The 18294-nt window shown below is 36.8% G+C and overlaps 1 protein-coding gene across 10 annotated transcripts in view; it reads right to left on the reverse strand.

Moving 5' to 3' along the window:
* The window catches only part of LOC105841880 (disintegrin and metalloproteinase domain-containing protein 11), a 576915-nt gene that overhangs the window by 196138 nt on the left and 362483 nt on the right, over positions 1–18294 (reverse strand). For all 10 annotated transcript variants that reach the window (XM_062670757.1, XM_038013324.2, XM_062670755.1 and 7 more), the window contains one exon: positions 713–792. In XM_062670757.1, the coding sequence (XP_062526741.1) occupies positions 713–792 (80 nt within the window). The remainder of the gene's footprint in view (positions 1–712; positions 793–18294) is intronic.

The raw sequence follows: 18294 nt of genomic DNA on the forward strand, positions 1-18294 counted from the left end.
GAAGTAGGTAGGTAAAGAAGCGGGAATTATTCCCTCGTAAAAATATTTTGTTAAGAGACTGATTATATTTTAATTACAGATTAGTTAGCTTAATATAGATTACAGATGACACGCAGTTACGGCAAAGGCGTTAACAGACAGCTTAAATCATACCACACTCTGTAACCATCCACCATCAGTAGAATTTTAGGGACTTTTTGGCGGGAACACGAGGAGTGAAGTTGTGTGATTTGTTTTATTTTGTCTATTTAGTGTTTCTTCAGGTTTAAATGTGTAATAATGGTGGTTTATTAACTGTTTAATATCTGTGAAAGTGTACAAATGTGGGAAAATGAAACAAAGCCGCTGGACGTAACATCTCGGGATCCTCCAAAAAGTCTACTGAAAAAATCTTAGTAAATGACCACCATTTTACTGAGATTATATTTCATCCCATATCATCTCATTTCATTTCATTTCATCCCAGTTGATTAATGTCTCAAATTAATCATCTTCATTTCATTCCATAATATCATTTTTCATAAAAATATGAATATAAATAAGATGTGACTTAAAGGTCTCAGTTACCAGGTCATAAAATCCCTTAAAAAAAGAAATAAAGTTTTAGCCACCTTCAGCTGATTTTGACGTTTCATTTTCTACTCATCCTCCGTGCGTTTTGGTTAAGTGATCAAGATGTTGCATTTGATGCTATTAAAAATAGAGTACTTACGTATTAAGCTCGAGGTCCAATCTGAACTTGTGGTTGAAAGCCTTGATGAGAAGCGACGTCCGATGAAAATGTTTTCCAGTCTGTAACAAAACAACGGAAATCTTTCTTTAATTTATACCAATTAAATTAGTTATGATGATCTTATTTCATGAGGTCTTTCATGGATCCGAAGTCTGCAACCCTGGTATTTCTAGACAACGTAATATTTTTATTGGGTTCTGTATAACTAATATATTCAATGGCCTAATGGAGAAAAGCTAAAGTGACAGTGTGCTGGTCACATATGTCACAGAACCGATTACCATTGGGGTAGACGTGTTCTGGAGTGGAGACCGCGAACTTTTTGATGTTGGTATTATTTTTGACGTTGTGTCAAAGTAATTCTAATTGTGTCTATGGCACAGATAGATACCATCGTCAAATCTGCTACAAAGCAGTGAGGCATTTCCGTTTTAATCTCACAAGGCGAGTGGTGGCATGCACTTATGTCATGTCTATGGTTATCAGTACCGACTTAATTAAATCGGCTGTGTACTGATCTCATCCAGAGCCTATCTAACAAAAATAAAATAAAAACCTATAAACTATCTTTTCGCAAATGATTACGTTAATTGAAGGCGTAATTTGTTGTGCTTAAACCACAAAACCGAAGAAATATAGAGCACAAGAAATACATGATTCTTCTTCTCGAACAGAAAAATAATTAATGAAGGCTTTAAGAAAAATAAACAATAATATAAACGATTACCAGCACGCAGAGCGCCGAAATCTCTCTCTTCGTGTGCAAAAAAAAAATCGCTTTGATGTTCCACGCAGCCAAATACGATGTGAAATATTCAATTTCGAAACGGCAATTCAAGGGAAATGGATATTCGTGAAACGAAAAATATAATATAAATAAATCTAAAATTCGAATATTTATTATTTCTTGGATAAATTTTATATTCCGTGATTCCATACATCTTAAAAAAATAATATGCGTTAATAAGGTAAAGTTCTGTGAGCAACTTCTCTATGATGATCTGTGGGAACTGATATGTCGCGAGTCCCTAGTTACGCTGTCAAGGTATGATGTTAATTTAAAATTATAAAATATATAGGCTAAATTGTTTCTAAATATGCGCGTCCTAACAGAATGTATACGAATGAACACAATGTATTTTTAATTGAATTGAATGTAAACAAATCCTTTTTTTTATTGCTTAGATGGGTGGACGAGCTCACAGCCCACCTGGTGTTAAGTGGTTACTGGAGCCCGTAGACATCCACAACGTAAAATGCGCCACCCACCTTGAGATATAAGTTCTAAGGTCTCAAGTATAGTTACAACGGCTGCCCCGCCCTTCAAACCGAAACGCATTACTGGTTCACGGCATAAATAGGCGGGATGGTGGTACCCATCCGCGCGGACTCACAAGAGGTCCTACCACCAGTGATTACGCAAATTATAATTTTGCGGGTTTCATTTTTATTATACGACGTTATTCCTTTACCGTGGAATACATACGGTATATTGTCAGTTAGCACAGTGTAAAAGTAATGTAAGAAATCGCCCGTTATGGGTAATGTCTGACCTAAATACAAGAATTCAGTATTAAAAATTCAATTCAATTCAATTGAAATCTAATATTTTTGGTCCAGAGTCGCAAATGATCATATACCCATTTCGTAGATAAAAATGTCGCTGGATCTATGCAGATACAAATAGGTATTTTGAACATTCATTTATTAAGTCATCACGCCATCAAACGTCACTCATTCCAATAACAATGTTAATACACGGCTAAAAGACAAACATGACCGTCATTGACATCGTCGAATGTGGAATGGATGTTTTAATTTGCATCATACGTTTTCTGATTTCACAGGAGATTTCACAGGAGTTTCAAAATCTGTACCCATTTTCAGGTACCATACACAGTTAATATGGAATAAATATACAGTAATTTATTCATGATGCTTTGATTTCATCTTGCTCGGACGAAAGCCGAAATAAATCCCTTTTCATTATTCCATTTCCATAAAAAAAAAAAAAACACAATGAGGCAACGAAACACCGCACCCTCGCTATCAATGCTCATAAAGGTGTGACAGAATGGTTCATTTATAAGAAAAACAAGATGTGACGGGCCATTGAACCATATTAGCTTACAGTCCACTGACGAGGACCCGTTCGGACAGAAAATGCAACGACTCATTCCAAAACTCAGAGACGCAAGGTCGTATTAAAGAGTCACCGGAACAAAGAAAATCAATCGTTCAGTGCTAGTCAATAATGTCTATATTCCTTAATTGTTCATTAAAGATTACAATCTTTTGGAGTTGACTTGAATCACGATTTACCCATTTGAATGAATTCAATGATAAATGAAAAGTATATTTTGTACGTTGACCATTTTCTTTTAACAAGTAACCAACAGTTTGGGCTAAGTATATTTATTGAACCCGTCAAACCCAAGAAGAATATCACTATACAACAAACATAAAATATGATTTGGTAGCTATTAATTACAGGCTTTCAATGACAGTTGCCCTTAGTGATGCACAGCGTACTCACATTGACAATGATAGTGTTCAAATCACCCAAATAAGTACGAAATTTTCTATAGAAATACGAATAAGCCGTCAGGTATTTCGAATGCCGCAATCAGGCAACAGTTTAAAAAAAATAGATATGTAGTTATCGCGTGTTTATCAATGACGTGTTTCCATGACGAAGTGGTAGAGTAGGAGGAAGAGAGTAGAGTAGAGTAATGAAAATGATGCCCAAATTTTATTAACTTATTACTAACTATTAAAACTATTATTAACTATTAAAAATTTATTAACTTGGCTGATTACATTGGTGAGGCATATGAAAGTCCTCATGAATGAATAGTTTACAACATAAATAGGTGGCATTCATTAATAGTGGTAAGGCATATTAAAACCCTGCTTGCCCATACCACCATCCTCTGAAGGAGCCACTTTCATGAGGATGTGATTTTTTTTTGGAACCGGTGGTAGAGTTAACATTGTTATTTGTATTTTGACATTCAACAAGTGTGTCATACTGACATCTAAGTTGAAATAAATGATTTTGAATTTGAATTTGAATTTATTGTAACTGTCTTCGGCATTGTTTATCAAGCTGAGCAGTGATGTATATCGGCTCAGCAACAAACACCAATTGTGATAGCTGGTTCTTCGTTGACGCAAGTAAAACAAGCGAGAAACCTGTTCAAGTCAAAACCTAACTGTCAATTGTACCAATACCTAACGGTTGGTGAAAGAAATAAATTTACCTTATCTAGCTTAAGCGTTAGTATTTTTGTAAAGCTAATTCAAAAAACCGTCCTAATGATTCTGATCGTCAAGCGTATTCTGACATTACGTCTTCAAACTTTAATTCAATCACTTCAGAATCTAACACAGGGCCAACTTTATCAAATTTCGATCGTCCCACATCAATAGCGAAGCACTTATTAACCCCCCTTGCTAATTGTTTATTAAATTAGGTACCCTCGTCTCGGTGTATTGACGGGTTGACTCACGATTTCAAAGATTGACGCATTTTAACAAATAATTTATATTTCATTTTGACCGCGAAGGTTAAAGAAATTTATTTGAATATTTATTTGTACATATAATTAGCTTTCCTACTGTAGATTCGGCCATATGGACGCTACCTTTTAAGATTTGGCTTGTGCTAGCCATGTAAGCTTATTAAAACATGTTTTTTGACATAACACTAATAGGTAGGTACCATCATGCCTGTTACTGCCGTGAAGCAGTAATGCGTTAAGAACTCAAGTCTCTAGGTAGAAATTCACGTTGTTAATGTCTGTGGACTCCAGCCACCACTTAACACCAGGTGGACCGTGAGCTCGTCCGCCCCTTTAAGATAAAAAAATTGTCACAGTTCAGCCATTTTGTTCAAAATGCTTAGAGCTTAGAAGAAGTAGGCGTAGCAACGGACAGAGAAAGACGGTGACTTCCTTTTATACTGTTTAGGGAATATTTTTATTAAAACGTAAATTTATGATTTAGATTTATTATAATACAATTAGTTCTAATAAAAACGTTGTGCTACATTCGGATTCGAAGTTAATTCGTTTATTTAAATAATCAGGCAGCGGTTTTTTTTGGACAACATAAATAATCAAAACTTCTGTTGTTGCTTTTTTTTCCTACCTAAGCTGATAGCCTTGATATCAGCGTCGCCTTAACAAGTAGGTGAGCTCAAGGGGCTCAAACCTGATGACGTTGCTAACACGATCCCTAGCAAGAGCCATGCTTCGCAGAATCTACCACCGGATCGGAAACGCGACCCACTGAAAAGATCCGGCGAGAAACTCAGTGGGCTGTGTCTGAGGGTTAATTTACTCGTCGAGCCCTTCGTCGCAAGTGGCGGGTTCGACGAGAACGATGACCGGTGCTTAGGGTACCTATAAGCACCGTTAGTGGATCGGAAATGACGTGAGCACTACTGTTGGTGCTACTTGGACCTTTCTAAGCAAATTACAAAATGGACGATTGTGCTTATAACTTAAAACACATTAGAAAAATGATTTGGATTTTTTAGTATTTAAAAATAAAAACCCCATTTAATTGCCTGTACCTTACGTTTCACATACAAAATGTTTTTGATAGATGTCTGGAATTGTGAGAAAAAAATAATAATAACAAAACGGAAAAACGACTTCAACAAAATGAGAATATCATCAATGTTATCAAATTAATTATATTTGAACTATTAAAGATTGCTCAAAAAGTACTGGCGATTCATGACCACATAAGAATTACAAGTACAGTCGAATTGAACACCACCTCCCTTTTTGAGGTCGGTTAAAAATTTAAAAACTTTAAATCCCACAAAGCGATTATTTTGATAACAGATAGATTCAAAAACACAGGAGAATATAGCTGATGTAAAGATGTGTACACATATTTATGGTATAAATTTTTCTCTAATGTCACTATCTATTTTGCTTAGTTTACTAAAACAACTATCATTCTTTAAAATCAATAAAAACGTCCAAAATTTCAAGAAAAACAAAACGCAAATCTGTTCCCCTTAAAGTTTTTGTATCTTCAAACATCGAGGACAGGATAAAACCATTCCACCCTTTCCTAGCTTGAGACAATTCTTTACAATCAATATACCCCATTCACAACAACAACACGAAGAGCCCAGAGTCCTATTACCCTCGTAGGATACAGTCGCTAAAGGATTCTTTTCTAGTGCCCGCCATTATTTACGCGCCCTTAAAATGCCCCTTTAACGCGGAGCCCTGCAGCTCTTCCCCTATTCGAATAAAGTCCTAGTAAATAGGCTCTACCAAAAATAAATTAAGGTTCAGATTTCTGGGTCGGACCTTTTTCGAGACTATTAGATTTTGTGTAGCGTAGGGTTGGTACTGGTTTTTTTATATACATTTACAGCAAAGCCCTAAAAGCCCAATTTGAGTCCTGATAAATTTTCGTTCAATTGATTTTTATTTTTTATTGTACTTAATGTATAAAAAACCTCACGGCCTTCTTGATGTTGATTTGAGGTCTATGCTACCACTACCATGCCTATTTCTGTCACGAAGCAAAAACGCGTTCCGGTTTTAAGAGCTGAACAGCCGTTGTACTATAAGAATGATACATACAGTCTCAAGCTTGGTTGCAACATTTACATTGTTAACAACTATGGGCTCCGATAACCACTGAACACTATTTTCTTATTAGTACCCTTGTAGGCAGATGACCATACCGCCCACTTGATACAGTGGTACATACAATAGTTACCGTCGCCCATGGACGTCAGCAATGTTAGGGGCACAGCCAAACCACTGATTACTGTAATAAAGCGTTCTCACATAAACCTTCAAACTAAAATCCCAGTACCGCTACGAAGCAATCAACTTATGAGCTATGAAGGACTGTGTAGTGAAATTAATGGAGATACTTCAATCTTAGGTTGCAAGATTAGTGGCGATGTTCACGGTGTCCATGGGCTACAGTTAACGCTTCACGTAAGCTCTGGAGTCACCCTTCAAACCGAATCGCATTACTGCTTCACGGCAGAAATAAGCGAGGTGGTGGTACCTACACGTGCGGACTCGCAAGAGGTCCTACCATCAGTAATTACGCAAATTATAATTTTGCGGGTTTGATTTTTATTACACGATGTTATTCCTTCACCGTGGAAGTCAATCGTGAACATTTGTTGAGTACATTTAGTTCATTAGAAAAATTGGTACCCGCCTGCGGGATTCGAACACCGTTGCATCGCTAGATACGAATGCACCGAACGTCCTTTAGGTCATGATGAGTTTTCTCTGGATAATGTTTCACCATCTTCCTCTGTTCGCGGCGGTGTGTATGGCATCGCAGCTATTTAGTAATCTGCTTCATTCAAATATTACTTAGAAAAAAAAAACCTTTTCTTATAATAACGTACTCAATCTTAAAGCGAGGAGTACAAAATAATAAAGAATGATAACAGCCATAGTATATTTTCTTTCTTATGCGGGCAACTCGCGGTGTGTACAGAAACAAAGGGGTGCCAGGCAGACATGATACACGACGCCTCTTTGCTAATTAAAAAGATCCCGGAGAATGCGACCTGTATGCACCATACTTGCTGGTTACTTATTACTGATGGTAGGACCTCTTGTGAGTCCGCACGGGTATGTAACACCGGCCTACCTATTTCGGCCGTGAAGCAGTAATGCGTTTCGGTTTGAAGGGCGGGGCAGCCGTTGTAACTATACTGGGACCTTAGAACTTATATCTCAAGGTGGGTGGCGCATTTACGTTGTGGATTTCTTTGGGCTCCAGTAACCACTTAACACCAGGTGGGCTGTGAGCTCGTCCACCTATCTAAGCAATAAAAAAAGACTTAATTTAGCATTTTTAAGAATGACGGGGGTTTTGGAGATTAGATTTTACTCAGCAAATAGCTTTAAGTAGCTTTAATAAGTACTTGCCGTTAATAGGCTTGTTATGTTCTTCTGAAAGTCCTATTTAACGGAAGGGAATGTACTTTAACGAATGCTCATCAAATCAATGTTTTGAATTGAAAATACGGAAACAATCTATAGGTATACTAGTAGTATTATAAAGAGGAAAGATTTGTTTGTTTGTGTGTATTGAATAGGCTCCGAAAATACTGAATCGATTTGAAAAAAAAATTCACTGTTTGGAAGCTACACTATTCCCGAGTGACATAAGCTATAATCTTTTTAAAAAAAAATTAGGGATCCTTATTAAAACTCCATTAATGTAACCCAAGGTGTAAAAAAATTACCTAAAATATTCTTTACATCGCGTGCCCTGCGAAAACTATTGATGATAGAATAAAGTAATGTACTACAACTTTGTAGAATACATTATTATTTACAAAAAGGGTCGCGACAGCATATTATTATGTCTAACTATTATAGTTATGCCGCAATAAGTTTCTTTTATTTAAAAAAATAAAACAACGTCAAATAGCGTTGAAATTTTTGCTAAAGACCCGAGCGGAGCCGGAGCGGGCCGCTATCTATACTAATATTATCTATACTAATATTATAAAGAGGAAAGATTTGTTTGTTTGTTTGTATTGAATAGGCTCCGAAACTACTGAACCGATTTGAAAAATTATTTCACTGTTTGGAAGCTACGCTATTTCCGAGTGACATAGGCTATATTATTTTTGAAAAAAAATTGGGGATCCTTACTAGAACTCTAACAATGTAACCCGAGGTGTAAAAAAATTACCTAAAATTTTTGCAAAAGACCCGAGCGAAGCCGGAGCGGGCCGCTATAAAAAATAATCTGATTCGAATTTACGTCGAATGCTTATATTCGCTGGTAATATCTACGTACATTCTTACATTCATCAATGTTTATGGCATGAATAATTAGGTACATTTCAAGATATATAAAGTAGATTTTTAACAAGACTTCGATTTAAAAACAGCTGAGGTCACACAAAACCGTATTTATTTATTTATTTATAGAATATGCTATTAACGGAAGCGTGTGCAATCGATGGTCCAAGTCACGAGCGGAGTTATGTTAAAATCAATTCTTAGTAATATTAAAGTAAAAAAAATAACGTTGTACTGTTTACAAACCCTAGTAATTCATTACCTTCAAGTTAATCTAAGTTCAACATCATTTACATAACAGCTATATAGTAGTAAATAGAAACAGTAATAGTAGTGGATGATAAATAATTTTTTATATTATGTATATAACGATACAATTGCATACATACAAAGCAAACGTGAAAATAAAATAATTAAAAAAAAAAAATTGCGTGTTTCAGTCCTTTAAAACGATCATTAAGTAATTGTATATATCACTAATACAGCAAAAGACAAGAAAAACGACTATTTTTTTAAATTTATCCTAATAAAAAAAGTTTGTTAATTTATTAAGATAAATTGTTATTGATGATCGATACTGCTGGCTAATGAATGTGTTAAGGGTGATGAATTATTTAATTGGTTTACGCTATCTGACGAACACGATATTTTATATAACCAATGCGTATGCCGGTGTCGTCAAAACATTTTTATGTTTCCTTTCTTAGAATATACTTATGGAGACGAATATATTGAAAAACACAAGTATTTTACATAGGAGAAAGTTGAAAATTCCATCGCGTCAAGTTTCTAATTCTCATGCAATATGTCAGTTATTTGGTAAAGTTATTCCTGGAATAATTACGATTAGTTGCTACAATTCTGCAGCGAACCTGCAAACATACTTGTTATTCTGCATCTATAATATTGCTTTAATTTCGATTGATTCTCGACTCAGGTCATGTTTGTTAGGCCAGAAACAAAATTGACAACGCTATCTAGACGTAAGTGCTGCAATTTGGTATGCGGTCAAAATCTTAAGATCGATACATAAGCTAACTTCTTTTTCTTCTCCATCGCTCCCTCATTGCTGAGGATCGTGACTCCGTTTCAGGTTGTCGACTGCCAGTCTCCATCGGTTCCGGTCAGTTACCTAGTGTAGTGCAGCGCTAAGTGGTCCGCTGGTTTGCTCGGAGATCTGGTCAGACCAACGCTTGGGGCTCCGGCCTCTAGGACGTTTTCCTTCTACTTTTCCAGTGACCATCAGACGTTCCAAGTTGTCTACACCTCTGCGGGCAACGTGGCCAAAGTAGCGCATTATGCGTTGCAGACAGGTGGTAGACAGGCGTTGAGCGTTCTCCATTTTAAGCTGTTGTAGGACCGAGATGTTCGTGCGGTGGGCTGTCCATGGAATCCTTAATAGGCGGCGCCAACACCACATTTCAAAAGCATCAACTCTGTTTCAGTCAGCTACTTTTATGGTTCATGTTTCTGCTCCATAGAGAGCGATTGGAAAGACCAGTAACTGCACAAGATGTATGTTGGTCCTATTCGAAATATTACGATCTTTCCAAACTTTGCTCAACTGCGTCATAGCTGTTTTAGCCATTCCAATACGTCGGCGTATTTCAGGCTCACAACTCCCCTAATCCGTGATCACAGAACCAAGGTAGGCAAACTGGTCTACGGCCTCGTATTCTGCCAGAAGGTCCGTACGCTGGGTGGATGAGAAGCGGTCTACGACTAGCAGCTTGGTCTTGCTTTTGTTAATTGCTAGTAATGTCCCATAAGCTGACTTACGAATCGTAATCAACTATTTCATTGGAATAAAAGAAATATGAAAGACACGTCGGTTTTAAAGAGGTCACATATAGTCACAACAGACGGCAAAATAAAAGCATTTTTTTGTGGCCACAAGTGTACAGTGTATTTGCTCCGTTCAACTAAAACGGTTTCTATGTTCGACCTGGGCGAGATTCCGGTGCGTTTCCCGACCATAATGCATCCCCAGGGAAACTTGTGTATTTTTAGGGTAAAATTTCGTGAAAATTATTTTGATTGTTTGTGGCTTTTTTGTTTGTTACAAGGGAAAATGTTTTAATTAATGTCTCCCAGGGATTTCAAAGTAATATTAACAAAGTTTTTTTTTTTTTTTTTTGTTGTACAGTCTGACTTGTAGTTGGGGAGTGATTCCGTAGGATTTTATGAGGTCGTTTATAATTAATGCGTAAAATTAAGATTTTTATGCTACGAGAACTTAATATTTTCCTCTGTATTATGGCGGTCAGTAACAAACAAGCTCGCTTCATAGACCTTATACAAGATGCTCTTCGAGCTAGTCTTCAAAGTCAGACGCTATAGGTCCGTGGCAAATATCGTGGAAATCGATGTGTGAATGAAGCAATCTTCAATCAAGAAGTAGCGGGTGAATTCTATAAAGATAGTTATTAATTAACAGATGAGATATAAGTGTATTTAGATGATTGCTGCTAGGAAATATTGTAAGTGCCTGATACGTGTTTACATACGACTTCTACGATGAATGCGTATTATCGTTTAATAAAAATAAAACACTTGTTGAATTTATTTTTTATTTTTTATTGCTTAGGTGGTTGGACGAGCTCACAGCCCACCTGGTGTTAAGTGGTTACTGGAGCCCATGGACATCTACAACGTAAATGCGCCACACATCTTGAGATATAAGTTCTAAGGTCTCAAGTACAGTTACAACGGCTGCCCCACCCTTCAAACCGAAATGCATTACTGCTTCACAGCAGACATAGGCAGGGTGGCGGTACCTACCTGCGCGGACTCACAAAAGGTCCTACCACCAGATTATTACCAGATATATTATAAGGCCGCCGGTACGCTGTCCTGTTTTTTCTGCAGTCAAGTATTCCGGTTTGAGAGGTGGAGATAATATTTAAACTATTCAATTGAGAATAAAAATTGCAAATTCTCGTTGAAAAGCTACCCATATCTTATTGTTGTTTACTATACCTTATTTTTGTGAAACATGGCACCTATCAAAGCTGTTTTTTTCCTCTTCAAAAGAGTTAAAATGGCTTCGCTTATTCGATACATTAAAATGTTACTTCTTACGTTTTGCTTCTCACGCCCCCGCGGATTAGTCCCGGGAGCGCGGCTCTCGCGTTACGGCAGTAAATTTTAATTTCATTGTTGTCTATAGAATTTTCCAGTCGATATACAACAGTCATAAATGACTTGTGTAATTTTGTTTGTCATACATCTAAATAAATAACATTGTATAATAACTTTTTTTGTTGTACTTTTCGTATATAATAACTGTAAATAAATAAATGTTTTGTTTGTTGGAAAGAATTTATTTATGGGACAATGCGGAGGGGTACCCTAACCGGGAAAAAACGTCCGTAACGTAAGATTTTTATTAGTAATGCACACAGTGTACGACTTAACTTTGTAATAACGTACAAAATAATATATTTTTATTATATATTTTTTATAAATCATTGTGAATAAAATAAAGTTGATAGTTTTGTAAATTAGTTTTATTTTTTATTTTTATCAATAAATAAATCATAGTAAAAAATGTATAACCGAATAATTATTTTCTTTATACCTCGAATAGAACTTAAAATTTATAACTTTATAATGAGGAACTTCGTTCCTATCCGGTGTCCCACGACACCACACATCTTTTTTGTTTTTGGTTCGGTAGAATCATCATTATCTTACAAAAAGGGATGCGCTAGTTAATTCAACATATTGTTTAATTAATTTATTTATCCGTCGTCAGAGAGTGCGACGCGCTTGTGAGAACATTCGTGTTGAGTTTAATAGAAATTGAATCATTTCAAGACGGTAAGTGTTGGGTTGACTAATTTAGTACGGACGGAACGTTTCATAAAGTTTAAAGATCAACATAGCGCCGAGAGGAACAGTCACAGATATGAAATGTCATCTAGTGGTAGGACGTCTTGTGAGTCCGCATGGGTAGGTACCACCACCCTGCCTATTTCTGCCGTGCAGCCATTGTAACTATACTTGAGACCTCAGAATTTATCTCTCATTATTCCTTCACCGTGGAAGTCAATTGTGAGCATTTGTTAAGTACTTTTTATTAGAAAAATTGGTACCCGCCTGCGGGATTCGAACACCGGTGCATTGCTACGTACGAATGGAGCGGACGTCTTATCCTTTAGGCCACAACGACTTCATATAGCGATATTAACAGCGAACTAAGCACACACGGCACTAATTAACTATTTAATGTTTAATTGTGTAATCTAATTACAATGTAATTATATTTTTGTTCTCTAATTATTCGAAAGCATATAAACGTTGCATCGAACGTTAACTGATTTTAGAGGCTCATAGATATCACCCTTGAGGTGTGAGATTAAAACCTTAAAACTTAAATAACTGTTACCGTATTCTCCAAATCACGTAACAAATTTAGTAGGCAGCGGCTTGGCTCTGCCCCTGGCATTGCTGAAGTCCATGGGCGACGGTAACCACTCACCATCAGGTGGGCCGTATGTACGTCTGCCTACAAGGGCAATAAAAATAAATAAAAAATGACGGCTTAGATTTGGAAATAGAACGATATATATCGACGTTGTCAAACCAAAATCTGCTATGTGCACTTTTTGAGATTTTTACTTTTTGACCTTTTCGTATAGTTCACAGCCCTATCTACCCTATAAAAAAAACTGTTATGTGTCTATAGCTTTAATATTTATCTATAGCTTTTTCTTTTTAAGAACTATATCAAATGAATGATATAGTTCTTAAAAATTCACTTTCATATAAAATTTTGTAAGAAAATGTTTTTTTTTACTCGTTAATTCAAAATTGAGTTTTTGCACATAGCTGATTTTGGTTTGACAGCGACGATATGAAAGTGTAAAGAAGAAAAAAAAAACATACTCAGTTTTTTATCTGTTTCAACCCTAGCATAGTATGTTCAATAGCGTCGTACCCTCAGAACGCTTGTTTCAATACTAAGCGATATCTGATCTGATGATTGCGGTGTATATGCCTTCATTGGAGCGTTACACTGTCGAGATATGGCTGTACACTTTTAGATAGCGTATGTTTTGTTTATGTATTTAAATATATTCGACGAGGATTTTTCTAGCAACCTCTTATCATTTTTATGTGGTTGGGTAAATGGGTTCACTGACTATCTGGTTGTTCGATGCTTACTCGAGCTCATAGATATCATAAAGCCAATTCCGTTACCCGTCTGAAGATCTGAGATTGAAGTTTTATTTTATTACGGTTAAACCAACCTTCGAAAGGAGCCCATGACTAATGCACGGTAGAAATTTTAATGGGCAGGATAGTGGGTCAGACCCGGGTTTATAAAAAGTCTTGCCCCCAACCAGTAAATACGAAAATGTGTAGGTGGGCAGCGGCTTGGCTCTGCCCCTGGCATTGCTGAAGTCCATGGGCGACGGTAACCACTCACCATCAGGTGGGCCGTATGCTCGTCTGCCTACAAAGGCAATAAAAAAAAAACAATGTCGATTTCATTTTTATTTCGCGACGGTCAGGTATATCTTTAAAAAAATATATATAGCTGTGAGATATGAACTTGAATATATTTTATCTTCTATTATTTTGTGTTAATATGATAGCTGACTTTAGAATATGGAATATAGAAAACGGTTCCTATTATGGACATAACACTTAAAAGTCAAACGCAGAACATTTACGAGATAAAGACCACAATTTAATGATTATTTTGTTTTAAAATCATTAACCAGTGGTCTCTGCGGTCACACAAATGGATTTACCGAAGTCCATGTACGGGCATTTACCTGTACATTGACTTTAATTGAGCAAGCCTCAATGGGAATATTTAGAGCAATATTGTAAAATTAAATTTTAAAATCAAATTAGCCCGACCTGTGCAGTTTATGGCAACGAAGGATATTTATAAATAGCTTCAATAGATATTTTGGGCCTCTTGCAGCTTAATTGTACAAAGTGGGAAAACCTGTTGCGCTTGGTGCAGTGGTGATCGGAAATGGATTGTCACTTCATCAAAAATAACCACAAAGTCTCTGTCCATGTGGACTTATAAATCTCTACTACGGGTGAATGCTAATCGATGGTCGCAATATGTTCAAAGACTAAAGAACACTGCTACCACTTCCTTTGCGAATCCCTTAGTTGCTTCTTAAGAGATTTATAGAAAGAGTAGAAAGAGAAGGGTTGTTGCTGTTTATTACTACTGGTAGGATCTCTTGTGAGTCCGCGCGGGTAGGTACCACCCTGCCTATTTCTACCATGAAGCAGTAATGCGTTTCGGTTTGAAGGGTGAGCCGTTGTAACTATACTTGAAACCATAGAGCTTATATCTCAAGGTGGGTGGCGTATTTACGTTGTAGATGTCTATGGGCTTCAGTAACCACTTAGCACCAGGTGGGCTATGAGCTCGTCCACCCATCTAAGCAATAAAAAAAAAATATTTTAGCCGATCTTTGTAGCTACCTTCTACACTACTTTTTTAATAAATCCATCACTTTTGTTTTACACAATAATAATAACGCATCTGTTGATTTAATTTTCATGCGAATGTCTGTCATGTTCGTGTTTGTCCTATACCATTGGGTAATCTGTTGATCTTATTCCAACATGTACGTCTGTTAAAAACTACAAACCAATTTAACTAAGTGCCAGTTAAATCGAGATTAAGCTTTGACAGAGCTCAGTGCAAGATTAATTGGATTCTTCTGAAGCGGAAATGAACTTTAAGTTAAGGTACGCTGTAGTATTCAAACGCGCAATAAGTGAGCGCGTAGGAAGGCTCCAGGAGAGCTTAAGCCAACTCCATGCACTTTGAAAGTTTATTTTAAGTGTCAAAAGCTCAGTCGAGTAGTGAATCGGAGATTCTTGGGTCGAAATATTTCAATTCTAAGTTTTTATTGTAACAGGACAGTCGAGCTTAAGGTCAAGCTGAGTTTTTTAGATACAACTTGAAAAACTGTATAAAAACCTGTCCTAATTTTAATTGGTACGCATGAATAGTTTTCTGCAGAAACAAGGCGGTGGAGGAATGCTGTTTTTTTAAATAAATAAAAAGTTTTGGAGGTACGTGGAAAATAATAATCGAGGAAATTACATACGTTGATAAAAAAAGGGTGGGTGTACTTATGTACGCGCGTAAGAAGTTATAATTTTTTTTATTCAATTTATTTCTTTTTTTTATTAAAATTTTTATCAATTTGAAAAAAAATCGATTAAACAACATCCTCAAACACGCATATTGGACATCCTTTTTCTTGACATCTTATAAATTCGGTAATTCTCGGTACGGTTCGGAAAGTTCACCTGCGGCTATATTCAGACTCGCCAAGTTACGTCGGGCGTATTGTAATGAGCGATTTAGTGGGCAATTTCATTCTGTTAATTTTGTGTCACGGTGCGCGCGCATCGTAAAATTTCACTCTCATCAATTTTTCATAACGCGCCTAAAGAAGTATAAATTCAAAAATGTAGATCTATCTTAATGTTTCTATGTCGAGTATTATCCCATCAATTTTCATTTTATTCTTCACAATCGAATAACCTAACTGTGACTTGAAACAGGTGCGCGAAGACCCATCCAAGCACGAAGTATCGATTGTGTGTGCCTGACTAAACTCTTGCTTATTGGAAATATATAATATCACGACCCCTCTCTTAAAGACAGTATTTAAAAACAAGGCTTTTTTTATTTATTGCTTAGATGGGTGGACGAACTCACAGCCCACCTGGTTTTAAGTGGTTACTGGAGCCCATAGACATCTACAACGTAAATGCGCCACCCACCTTGAGATATAAATTCTAAGGTCTCAGGTATAATTACAAAGGCTGCCCCACCCTTCAAACCGAAACGCATTACTGCTTTACGGCAGAAATAAACAGGGTGGTGGTACCACCCGCGCGGACTCTCAAGAGGTCCTACCACCAGTAGAATACTTATCGAACTTATCGTGGATTTATATATTGCGTAGGGCTGTCAATTCTATACGATCGGGGGTTTTATTTTATGCAACGGCGTGTATATATTTCAACTTTTGTGTAGTAAATCATTGTTGGCGCATCATAACCACGACGGGATTGCCACCACGTACCCTGAATTCTTATGAAGTCCCTATAAACCGGCACGCATGGATGCTTGGTGATAGAAATAGACAATATGATGGCACACAATACTACAATGGCTCTATCTACCATTAGTAAGTCGCGTTTTACAACACCAACGGGAAGAAATAGCGCGGTGCTAGTCTACGCCAAAATTCTACAGCTGTTGAACTCATCATGCAGTTACGAATTATCCAACTGTATCGACCCATTTTAGAGATCGGTTACGCTAAAAAGTAATATGAAAAGGTCGTTAAGCCCCTATACACGTGCTTCAAAATCATGGCCCCGCACGAGGTCGTGTTTACAAAGCGCACACAACACTTGTTTGAAGAGGACAAGCCAAACATATTGCTCATAACCGATTGGATACAGATAGAATCGGAATTATAGACTTTACACCAGCAGGGCTGCTCTTAGGGTCCTTTAAAATTAAATTCGAGGTTTTTTTTTGGGTTTTGAACCGGTTTCAAAAGATTATTCATTTGTAGACATGACTGCTTTTGGAATTGTTGATGTTCAAGAACTACAGCAGTCAGATGGGCCATAATAATAATTCCCAAATGTAACAAAAAGTAATATGGGCTAATAAAACTTCAATATACCCGTGTCCCAAGGACATTCGTTCCTCTCAAAAGATGAATGAAAAATCTGAAGAAGCCCCAATTAAACTGTATAATTAAATAGTCTCTCTCTGTCAATTGACTCAATTACGTCAGCTATGTTAGGATTCAGATAAAAGCGACTACTTGCTTTTTGGATCATGGAAACTTGCAGACAAACTGATCTAGATCCATACTTGAGCAATACCACGCCTCCATAGACTTATAAATACAAAAAAAATCCCTTATAAAAGAACATGAATACCTTTTTAACAAGATAAAAAGCAAAAACCGACACCTGGCCATAATTCACGAGAAATTTTTTATTACACGTCGCATGTTTGTAAACAAAAGTTACGCAGCCCTGAAATGTAGAGCAAGCGATAAAACTCCTTAAGTATATCACGCGTAAAGCCCACAATAGCTCGAAAAAGCGCAATCTCGAATATATTTGCTAAGCCAATTTGAACCCTATATTGAGGAAAGTAGTTGATCCGACCGTAGTTGTCAGAGTGATTTAGTATCGGGCGGAAGAATGAAAAATGGCCGATATCGACCACAAATCATCATGGCACCCGTTCAACGATAAACCTCGAATGATAATTTACTGCTTAACCCATATTTCATTATAGTTAGCTCAATAATTGGTCACGATGTTATTACGTTAAGCGCCATTGATATTATATTCAATAAGCTTGCAGGATATTAGACATTCATACATAATAATAATATATGAATGGACAGTTGCACATTTGAACCGAACAGGAATTTCAAGAAATTTTGGACCATTGGAAATTTTACTGGTGGTAGGACCTCTTATGAGTCCGCATGGGTAGGTACCACCACCCCGCCTATTTCTGCCGTGAAGCAGTAATGCGTTTCGGCTTGAAGTGTGTGGCAGCCGTTGTAACTATACTAAGACATTAGATTTTATATCTCAGGGTGGGTGGCGCATTTGTGGGGATATTCAGACCGACGATTGCCAAAATTGCTAGAAATTTATGCGTATATTAGTTTCAAAAACTGTTTACCAGCT

The sequence above is a fragment of the Bombyx mori genome, chromosome 10 (assembly GCF_030269925.1).
Source record: "Bombyx mori chromosome 10, ASM3026992v2".
NCBI lineage: Eukaryota > Metazoa > Arthropoda > Insecta > Lepidoptera > Bombycidae > Bombyx > Bombyx mori.